At 41.9% G+C, this 11,631-nt stretch overlaps 1 protein-coding gene across 2 annotated transcripts in view; it reads left to right on the top strand.

The window, feature by feature from the left end:
- The first annotated feature begins 242 nt into the window (after positions 1–242).
- The window catches only part of prkcbb (protein kinase C, beta b), a 109,096-nt gene continuing 97,707 nt past the window's right edge, over positions 243–11,631 (top strand). For both annotated transcript variants that reach the window (XM_085270722.1, XM_085270721.1), the window contains exons 1-2: positions 243–772; positions 2,087–2,118. In XM_085270722.1, coding sequence (XP_085126848.1) covers positions 594–772; positions 2,087–2,118 — 211 coding nt within the window. In that variant the 5' untranslated portion in view covers positions 243–593. The remainder of the gene's footprint in view (positions 773–2,086; positions 2,119–11,631) is intronic.

The following is an 11,631-nucleotide window of genomic DNA, read 5'->3' as shown; positions in this document are numbered from 1 at the left end:
TTATCCACAGCCTGTCTTTGGTCTTTTGCACATGACTGCCCACCCTTATAACAGAATCGTCTTCCCTTCAAAAGGGAGTTTTTCCTTCCCACTGTCGCCAAATGTGTTTTCTTTGCATTATTGTCGGGTGTTTATCTTACAGTATAAGTGCCTATATAAACAGAGGTGAACTTAACTAAATTGAACACCATTTCTATTTCAGATTAGTTAAAGCGCGCTGCTTCTATTGGAGCTGCCACAGCAAATGAGATAATGTTAATAGTTGACGTCCCTCTCCCTCTCTCGCTCGCTCGCTCTCTCTGCTGTCAGAGCGCTTTGAAGAAAAAAGGAGGAAGCAGAGGGGAGGCAGTGTAGCGGCAGCCGTCTGCTCAACCGGAGGACAAGACAACTTAATCAGAGAAGGAAAAAAATAACCAAACTACCGAAAACTATCCATAAGCTGGTCCCAGCACCGCCGACAACACCTCCTCTCGGAACAACCCACGAAAGAAAGACTTTCCGCCTCTCCAGAGAGCGTCTGTTTCTGGCACCTGCAACTTGAGGTAGTTCATTTCCAACAACCATTAAGGCAGCTGCTTGAAAACACCGGGAGAATGGCAGACTCGGCGGCGGCCAACAGTGATGGGGAGGACGGACCCCGCGAGCCTATGCGGGGCTTCGCGCGCCAGGGAGCTCTCCGGCAGAAGAACGTGCACGAGGTGAAGGACCACAAATTCATCGCGCGCTTCTTCAAGCAGCCCACCTTCTGCAGCCACTGCACCGACTTCATCTGGTGAGGAGCTGGAACAGGGATGGACCTAGAGTTCATATTTATTTATTTTTTTAAAAAGAAAAAGTATTTAACTTAAGTCACTGCTTGTGTTGGTGCTGTTAAAGAAGACGGTAAATCCATTTACTGTGTACAGATAAGGCACTTTTTATTTATATAGGCTAAGTGAGTGGTGCAAAAGAAGGAATAAAAGGTAGGGATAAATAAAGTAGGGACAGAAGAATCGGTATCATGATGTATGCTGTTTTTTTTAAAGGAAGAAGAAGTGGGAGGTGGACTTGATTTAGTTTTCGCAAAAATAAAGACCGATTTCCGTCTTATTTTTGTACTTGTAGATACTATATGCGTTAGGTAGGGCAGAAAGGAAGCTAGAGAAATATATGTGGGTAGCTCTAAAGTTTTTTTTTTTATATAAAAAGAATAGCTGCAGACCACTGTTTGATGCTATTAAGTAGGCAGAGGAACTGAGAGAAAAGAAAGCAGGAAAAGAAAAAAGAGGAAGGAATGAAGCGCTGCCAGCACGGATAACCTGAGTGGTAACAAGAAAGTGTTGCCCTGACACAAGTCCAGCCTTCCGCCTCCTCCCACTCCTTCTCTTCCGCCTGCAGTTTCTTCTGTCAGTCACCTGTGCAGACAGGTCACCCTGCAGCCCCCCCCCCCCCCGAGGTTTACTAGACCGTGAGCCCCATACTCCAGGGCTATTTATTATCTGTTCCCTAAAGCGTTTTAAATTTGTCAATGGCCAGATGATGATCTATCTATCTATCTATCTATCTATCTATCTATCTATCTATCTATCTATCTATCTATCTATCTATCTATCTATCTATCTATCTATCTATCTATCTAGGTCAATAAGCACAATGATAAAAGAACAATGGGAGCACCAAGTGATTTCAGGCCCTGAGAGATTATCTATTTCTAGTCACTGTATGAAAATCAGCTGGCCTGGGTGTGTGTTTGTGTGTTTATGCATGTGTGTGTCCACCTGTGGGAATCTCAGCGTTTCACATACCACTGACTAGGTGTGGTGTTTGTCAGTGTCAGCATGTAACCTCAGTACCTGCCCAGCAAACTGTTTACATGATAATTAAACGACCTCTGTGCTTGCAAACCTCACTGCTGTATGTGTGTGCATGTGTGTGGTTGTGTGTGTGCTATTTTGGGCAGAAACATCATTTTAAACGTTTGCTTCCATGGAGATATCTTAAGGTTAAGCGATTAGGTTTCAGTTTCTGTTCAGTTTTTTTCCTTTTCTGTGTGTGTGTGTGTGCGGATGCACATTTTAACTTCTCTGTGTGCTTGTTCTCTTCACAGGGGTTTTGGGAAGCAGGGATTTCAGTGTCAAGGTAGGACAATTAAATACACACGCACACATTATTTGTCACCGATCTACTGAATCTGAATTGAAAACTTTGTCACCCCTTCCTCTCTTCTGTTCAACTTTACCTTTTTCTTATTTCTGCCTGTCTCATCTTACAAGCTCCCTTTTTTCCATCTACCCTTTTCTCCTGGGTTTTCATTTTCCTTTCCTAGAGTAAGAGAAAATCCCAAGCTCTTGTTTGTGAAGGAAACGTCCACTGAAGAAAGTAACAGCAGTTTTTCATTGAAACAACAACAACAACAAAAAACCCCAAAAGAAAATAGGAACTTGGTAAAGATATAAGTGGTACAGTGCATTATATTTTTTGCACCATTTCCAAAGCTCATTTGTCAGGTAAAAACTAGCTCAACAGGCCGGCCAGCCTCCCTGGTGTGCAGCTAATCAAAGGCACAGCAGTCTAAAGTCCTAGTATGTTGGGATTTCATGAGAGCAAAGAATAACACCTCGACCCTTTGGGAGTAAAAATAAAATCTGATGAACAGAATAAGCGGGCAAAGATAATTTTGACATTTTAAAGTATGTCATCTTTGTTGAAAATGTCCAATTTTCTGTGTAAACAAAGCTGCAGACTTGGCTTCTCTTTTAAATAGAATAACCTAGAACTGTGTTTCTGCTTCTTCATTTCAGTGGGGAAAAGATATGTAGACAGCAGGAAGGTGATCTAGACTCATGAAATATGTCCTTGCAGACTCTCACCAGAAAAAAAACAACCTTTTGTCACGTTTTGTCGTATGTCTGCATCAGAAAAAGTATGTAATTTTGTGCCATTTGACTTGTCACACTGGAAAAAAAACCCTCCTCAAAGCAAGAGAGTAATGAATTGGCCTTATTTACGACCTTCTATGTTGAGGTTGACATTTGAATTATATGCAAAAAAAAAAGGCACTTTTCTTTCCTCTCTCATCCCTCCCTGCCAGTTTTGTCCCTCATCCTCACTTTGTCCGTCGTCTCCTAGTGTACTGTGGACAGACTCTGTGTCCGAGTTTGCAGCCTTTGCCACAGGAAATGATATAAACGACCACAGGAACGTGGCAAAAATGTGGAGGTGCTTTTTTGGCATTTATATTTTTCAATTTGTTTGAAGTCTGTGTTTTGTTTTTTTTTTCCACTGTATTAACTGCCAACTGGATGCTCAAGGATTTTCACGTCTCCTAGCAACAGTGAAACATTCAGACGCAGCCCTCTATATGCTGTGGGATGGAAGAGGTGTGCTTTAGCATAGCAGCAGGTTATCTGGTAATTGTCCCATGTGTGTATGTAACGGGTCAATATCATCCGTGCTGCTTGTTGGAAGAAATGTTGCACTGCAGGAGCCCCTAAACGCCTCTGGAGAGGAAGGAGTGTGTGTGCTGCAAACACCTGTGTGTCCTGATACCAGAGCTGGGAGGAGATTAGTGGCTAAATGGATGATTATAAAAGGAAAAGATTTATCTAATGGAAAATATCATGGATGCGTGTTGTTGTGAGTGAGAACTCATCGTTAGTTTGCACTTTCCTCCTTGGAAAAGTGTGTGGGTGTTTTTGTGTGTCCTGAGTTGCTCTCTGACCCTTTTGTCCGTCTGGAACAGGGTATCACTTCCTTAGAGCTCGGGGAGAAAGGGAATTCCTCCGCAAGGTCACACGCACTCATACACGCATGAAACACATCCGCTCACTGGCAGTGAGGTAAGGGATCAGTGTTTAGGTTGCGTCTTGGCCTTGCGTGGTCGTGCTTCTTTGACAGACGCGCAAAAACATGCAGTTTTAGAAGATTCAGAAGGAGAGAGCTCATGTGAATGAAGACAAGTATACCAGTCACAGTGACTACACGTTTTTTTTTTAGAGAAATGGTTTTTATGGCTCTCAAAGATAAATCACTATAGACCACAGTGGACAAGTTAGTTATAAGGACCCAGAATTGGCCCAGCAAAGACCCCAATAAAGCCCACAGGTTGGGTTTGGAAAATGTGAAAGAGGGCATAAATTTTGGATTTTTCCTGCCCATGAAAATATTCTAAGGAGCTTGGAAAGAAAGGAATCCTCAAATTATTATGACCTGGATGACTGAAAACCTACACAGACCCATGAAAAGTAATTAAATTATGGATTTCTGTGATTTTACACATTGCTCCTTACAAATTAAGCTCAAAGAGTCATGCTGACACATTTATTTCATTTGCAACACCAGCATTTCTTTACTTTACCTGTTGAAATTCTTTGTCTTATATTAAATATCTCACTGATTAAAGACGTAATTAAACATCTCACACTGACACTGGAGTTTCACTGGTGCGGCCCACATAAGAACAAAGCGGGCTTTATAAAAGGAGTTTGACATTCCCGGTCTACACGGTGTGTATGAATCGATCTCCTGCTTCCATTTTTATGATTGATCGCTGTGATTTTCTTTTTCTCCTCTCGACTCCTTTGTTCACCTGTTCCTCACCTCGTGATTCTCGTCTCACAGACTGTCTGACCCTTGAACATTTATCTCCATATGATATGGAGGGTTTGCAGATATTATATATGCCTGTTTATTGCTGCAAAGCAGATGGTCAGATGACAATCAAAGAATGAGAATAGAGAGTGTAGCTGGTTTTAAAGAACAGCAGGCAGCAGCTTGCGGTGGTATTTATGATAACGAAGGATGTGGTATAGAGTCTGCGTCACAAATGATCAGATGTTTGGATGTTAGTTGGGGGGAGAGAAATGATATGCATCACTATCATTTCTCTCCCCCCATTAGCAAAGATAACTTTAAGTGCTTTTCGGCATTTAGCTGTTGTTTGTTGTTAACACATTATCAGAAGCGACTGGTTAGGGAAAGCTATCGTTAACAACATCAATTGGAACTGAAACTACCACCAGTGTTAGCACAAAGCTCCCTAAAAAATTCTCGACTCTCTTTTTTTGAGAACTGCATTTGAATGACAATTCAATAAGATTTGCATTATTTCCCAAATAATGTTTATATTTAATCTCAGTCAGCATCGTAATACAGCACCACGTAGTTACTGGACTGGTAGCACTGGTTGTGAGTGCAGTGCCAGTGCCAGTCTCAGCTGTGCTTTGTTGTGATGATAGTTGTGACATGTTTGTTGTCGGTGAGTGTGACGGCTGATTTAGACTTATGCTGTGAATTTTCTTGGGCCTACAGCATGACCTACTTGTGCTTGCGCTGGTGCATTACGTGTTACCAACCATGTGGTTGTGTCCTGGTGGTGCCAGCTATGATACAAAATAAAATGCTGGGACTTTTTGTCCTCGTACCTCACATCCATTCTGATAGTTTTAGCAATCTTTTTCCAGGAATTTCTTGATATTTGTGAGCCCTTATATTAATCCTATGATTGTTATAACTCATAAATTCAAAAACTGTGGTGTAAAAGTAGCCAGAAATGCACAGGAGTATGTCAGGTTACATCGTAGGTTACAGAGGGGTTTGAGGTTGCAATGTAGCTTTCCTGCTGAAGCATAAATCCCCAGGTAGGATTTCAGAGGGCTTGCAGGTTATAACCTACCTACGGTGTGGATTTACCACAGATGAATCCCCAGTAACACTGAGTAAATGCACTGAACATAGTTAAATACCACTGGGAGGCTCTGAAACCATAGACTGCATATAAGATATTCACACTCTCCAGGGGCCTGTACTATGAAACAGCATATCCTTTGTGAAATAAACAAAAGACATTTGTATAGTAAATATTGGAAACAAAGGAACCTTTCTGTCATTTAATTGTTTAACTATTACTTAATTACTTTATTATAGTATGAATGACAGTGGTGAAGTCTTTATCAGCAGGAAAAAATTATAAAGTTCATAAAAATACAGTTAAAAGTTCCAAATTGTTGCCCCTCCTTCTCATTTTTCAAAGCCGTCCAGTTTGACACCCTGCTCTAAATGCAGCTGCGGACAAAGAACCGAAAAAGAGCTGTGCAGGCAGCCAAAGGGGAAGTAAAGAACATATTTAAAAAATTAAAATGAGAAGTAGACAAAATGAGTTGCATATTTTATTTAAGGTCAGCAAGTGCAAAGGTTTGTTTTTCTCTGTTTTATGTCACTTTATAACTACATAAGCATGAAATGGTTTGGAAGTTATTTAATCTCTCAGTTATGGTAATGGCTTATCAGGAAAACCCAAAAGAGTTCAAATACTCTCTGTAAGCTACTGTCCTCTTCTGGGAATGCTGAAGTTATTTTCCATAGAGCAGATTAGTCAGTAGGTGGTAGTTTTGTGTATGCTGATCTCTTACCTGGAAGACAGGACTGATACCTCTACCGAAGCCACATTCACCCATTCACACAAGTGCTTTCTTCTTGTTTAAGCTTCTCAGTGCTTTCCTATGGAGGCATCGGATGCATTAGAGAGCTGGGGCAACTCGGGTTGCCCAAGGATATTTGGCTTGCAGGGATCGAACCACCAACCTTGCGTTTAGCAGATGACCTGCTCTATCTCCTGAGCTACAGTAACCCCTACTTTCACCTAAACCTGTCTGCTAAAGTTTGCTCAGGTCTGAGTGATTTAAATTTCATCCTCAGATGGTGAACGTTAGTGTCTGTTGGGACGTCCAGGTACCTCATTTAGCCGACATCCTGCTTCACAGTCCAGGACTCTTGTCTGACAAGTGAATCCAATGCAAACATGCCTTAAACCTGTGGTCTTATTAATTAATTTCTATTAATAAATTAAATAAAACTTATTTATATGACTTAATGGTCAGCAGAGGGCGACTGCCATAGCTGCAAAAAGATGTACGTTATGTACGATTATTGGAAAATAACCTTAAATTCTCACCTAATTTATTGCCTTTGTACACACTCTCCTTATGTGCTTATGATATAAATTGCCCGTCTTAAATCTTATTTAACACAGCATAGTGTTCATCTTGTAAATCAAAGAGCTCAATACAGCAGGCTTTGCTTTAGGGCAGGATTACCTTGTGATTGACAAGCCGCTGGCTTGTTACCCTCAGTTTCTCAGTGACATCAACCTCTTGCTTGTCAGGCCAACAAAACAAAAAACAAGACAGCAGTAGCCAAATTGCCAGAGCGGAGGGTTCATGGTGGAAGTTCACAAACCACATTACTGTGGTTATGCTCAGTCAGCTCAAGCTGGTGACTGTGCCCTGGCCCCTCATTGTTGTCTATCAGCTCTCGGCAAATGTTGACGAATATCCAAATTTCCCAGAGCCTAAATTTAAGTTAAATCCAATTAAGCCCAATTCCATGTTTTGTCCAACAGCAGTCCAAGCCCCAGAGATTTTGAGTTCGTCATCATGAAGGTAGAGTCAGGGTGAATCGATTATAAACAGACTTGTAGTAACAGACACAGGCTGATGAGACAAATAGAGCGTACAGTATTTTTTAATTCTTGTTTGTTTGTTTTTTGCTTTTTTCCTATGACTATTAATAAAGAATTAAACACCAAGGCACTCCCATCTGTTGGAATTGCAGCTAATATTACTGCACACATGAATAAAGAGGCTGGTTCTGTTTTGCATTTTGTGCGTCTCGGTATCAAGTGTTGCGGGTTGGAGCAGCTGACTGCCTCGGTAGTGTTGCTGCTGTAAACAATAAACTGTAATGCCTCAGTGGGATTCTGCCGTTTTGTTGTCCATACACTAGAGAGACTGTGGGATTCAAAGGGCAGCAGCAGCTTGTGTTATGCAATGTGGTATTTCTAAGAAGCGCGCTTCCACGTTTGTGCGATTTTTGAGCGTATTCCCTACTTCTTTGAGTCGGGAGTGAGTGTGCATGCACGTGCCTCGTGTTCCATTTAATAAGCTGGTGAGCACTTATTTCCTTAATGGCTGCTTGTGCAAAACTGTGCCTGTGCTAATGCTTCCACGTGATTGGTTTCTGCTTGTGTGTGTGTGTGTCTACACGTGTTCCTAAATGAGCATGTTAATAATGAGTAGGGTTTCAGTTTGTAACAGGCTGTTGAGTATCTTCCACTGTTTCCTCACAGACTTAATGGACAAATTATCCCTTTGGAGAGCTCGAGAGGGGTGGAAGGGACAGTGAGTGGCAGGAAGTGTGGTAAACATTGCAACTAGGGGAATAAGGAGGGAAAGACAGAGAATTAGATGGAGAACAGAGAAAACGGCTGAAAGGATGGAAGATAAGCATGATGAGATGAGAAGGGTGGAGGCAGAAGCAAAGAAAGGCATAATGAAGAAGTGGGGGTGGAATTCATAGAGGGAAGAGAAGGAGTCAGGAAAGGGGGAGACAGTGAGTGGGAAGGGCGTAGGAAGAGGAGGACTGTGTGTTTGCAGGGGGGGAAAAGTATGAAATATTTAGTTATCCTTCAGTTTTTGTAATAATGAAACCTATCAAGAATATACCGTACTCACTTGAAGACATGAAGCTAAGGCATAATTTATTTAATGTTTATATTTAGCGTCCCGTATGTAATCATTTTGCAGTGTGACGCCTGGATACACACACTGCTGTGCTATTTGTGTTGCTGATGATATCATTAAGTCAAAAGTGAGGTTTTTTGTGTGCGTTTGATTTGAAAGAATCTGCTCTGAATAAAGAGAACTGCTAAGAGGTAAAATGGTCTGGTTCTGCACTAATCTACTCTAAAAAAAAAAAGGTGGAATAAATTAAACCAGCGCAAATGGTTGAAAATGAGAGAAAAAGGTATGCTGGAATGACACTCCAGCAGATAGGTGGGAGATATTTTTTGCCAGGCAGAGAAGATAATGGACAGGGAAGAAGAGGTAGAAAAGAGGTGAGAGAGAGAGGGAAGATGAAATGGTGTAGGCACAGAGTGTAGATTGCACTTAAAACAAGCCCATAAAGGTGTTGTTTGCTGCAGCTATTAGCGCTTTTCAAACGGGGAAAAAAATGTATATAAAAAGCACCATTCAAGGGCTCTATTCAAGCTTCCCTTTGACTCATGCCGTCTTTTGTGCGCGAGTTTAACCGAGTGGTCTCTGGCTTTCACCATCTACCATAAAGCTGTTGTTGGGCACGGTGCCCGCAGTTCTTCTGGAATCACATAATACGTCTTCTGGCTTTTCATGAGTCTGTTCAGGTTCAAATGACTTAGTGAATATTTGCAAACACCAGTGTCTGTCGGCTATGGCGAATGCAGCTCAGGTGCTTCTGCAACTCCAACCTGTGTGGGTGGGAGGTCTCGGGATCTGCAACCTGCCTCCTACACACAGACACACACATATGCACACACGCGCACATATAAAAACACTGGGTTTTCATGCACGGACACGGATGAGCACGCGTCGCGCTGATGGTGAGATCACTGAGATCCTGCATGAACGAAAGTGGTTAAGAACATCTGTAATCCAGTGTGCTGTTTTTTCCTCCGTTAAGCCCTGTAGACGCCAACATTTTCTTTTCACCTACAGGTCTTTCCTCTCTAACTCACATCCTGTGCATTCATTTTTATTCCTCCCCTACTTACACATATCTCTAGCTTTCCGTGGTCCTTCTTTGCCCGTGTTGCTCCTTGTGTCTACTAGTCCTCCCTCTCTACCCCCCACCTCTTTCTCTATCTCCCCTTCTTCTCTCAAGTGGCTGTGTGCTGGAAGCTGTGGGCTTTGATGCTTTTATAAATAGCAAAAGTGTTCCACTGAGAGTACCAACAAATAGGATGGATGGATAGGTGGATGGATGGAGGGGGGAAGTGGTGAAAAGGGGTTGGAAGAGGAGGGAGGGCTGAACGCGTGGGAGTGTGAAGGGAGAACGGTGGAAATCAGCAGAATAAAGGTAAGGTTTAAAAAGTGACAGAGGCCGAGGTGTTTTTGCCGAGATAGTGGAATGAAGTGATCGAGCGTAAAAGACGCGTACCATTTTCAAGAGTTTCCTGTTATATAACACTATTGTGCGGGCTCTTGTGCCATGCCTCTGTAGTGGGTATAGCTCTGAAAGCGAGCCACAGTCGACTTATTGATAGGGCCAAAAATATTGCAGCATTATAGTGCATTGATTTCTCCATCATTCCCCTGTGTTATTCAGACACAACAAGCTTGCTTCCTAAACAGCTTAAGCCCATGGCACACTGCAACATAATATGAATCATATGTTTTAGGTGGGAAGTCTCACTCGGCTTATTGCTACTGGAGAAGATGCTGCTGTTTTTTATTTTTATTTTATTTTATCGAATTTTATTCTACTACTGCATTTATTTTGACTCCCGAGAATAAAGCGTTTGTGTCCAACATAGGTGTAAATGTAAATACAGGAACAGAAAACATGTTGAAAAAGTGAATTCACCAAGTGGTTATACGCGTGTTGTCATAATCATATCAACATTTATTGACTTTAAGAGGAGTAGTGCTGCTCAGATGTTTACATTTGAACACAGGAAATGCACAGAGGCTAAAGTCTTTTTAATTTGCTGTTTGAAATTTTTAGTTTCAGTTTTTCACTTGCAGTTTGGTAACTTTTGCACCCTAAGACCATGTTTGTAGTAAGTGTTCTCACGTAGTCATTTCACTGTAACACCCAGTATGTTTCCTCCCATGACTTCCTCTTCTCAGTTTTAAAGTTGAGCACATTAAAGAACCGACATGTGCGTGCGCGTGTGTGTGTGTGTGCACGCGCGCATCTACCAATGTGTGAACATATCTGAGAGTGTGTTTCATGTCAGCATGTGTGTGTACCACTGCATGTTCAGTTTTATACAGAATAAGAGAGAAAGTCAAGAAGCTGAGCTTAAAATTGTGGTTTTTCATCAGCCCGTCAGAGGTGGCTATCTGCTGTATCTCTGTGAGTGCACATGTTATTCCACAGGTGTGCGTGTCTGTGTGTGCGCGTGTGTGAAACAAAGTCTAATTTTACTTGCCACTGAGGACTAGCTCCTTTTGCTCTGATCCACTTTCACACATCAAGTCTCTGATCACTGAGAGTGTGTTTGTTTGTATTAGTGTGTGTCTGTGTGTGCTCGTACTCACTTTCAGTTACACATTGACAGACGATCTCCTTCAGGGCTTGGTTGTCCTTGCTGCTGACATTTGCGGCAATTCTACACCCGTTGCCACGGTGACACCTTGGAGCCATATCAGGGCAAACCAGACAGTCCATGTGGGTCAGTCTTGTTTGACATCTTAAACAAAAAAAGAGACTGGACAGTGTGTACACAGTACCCAAATTTAGATCCTTCCTCTTTAGATTTGCAAAATAAACGAAGCAGCTTCATGGAAACATTGCAGCACTTTTGTGGTGGTTACTAGAGGTGGGAATCACCGAACACTCCACGATATGATGTTATCATGAAACATCACTCACAATACAATATTACTGCAATTTCTAACAGTATTACTGTTCATTTTTAACTGCAGTTTTTGCGATATGCTGAACAACTTTTCTGCTCTGTAAGAACATAACCAGTACAACCAGTTGGCAGCCTGTTGAGTCAAGCCTCCTGGAGTTGTGCTCATTGACAAAGACTTATTCAGACTGATGTGCATTTAGAAATTAGACAATAATTATTTGCAAACCTCCAACAAGCTCTCTGAGAGTGACTGC

This window comes from Mchenga conophoros, linkage group LG4 (assembly GCF_057382185.1).
Source record: "Mchenga conophoros isolate Kocher_MC1m ecotype Shallow Benthic linkage group LG4, M_conophoros_male_GT1.1, whole genome shotgun sequence".
In the NCBI taxonomy this organism is placed as follows: Eukaryota; Metazoa; Chordata; class Actinopteri; order Cichliformes; family Cichlidae; genus Mchenga; species Mchenga conophoros.
The sequence above is the reverse complement of the archived record's forward strand: the minus strand, read 5'-3'. Positions and strand labels throughout refer to the sequence as shown.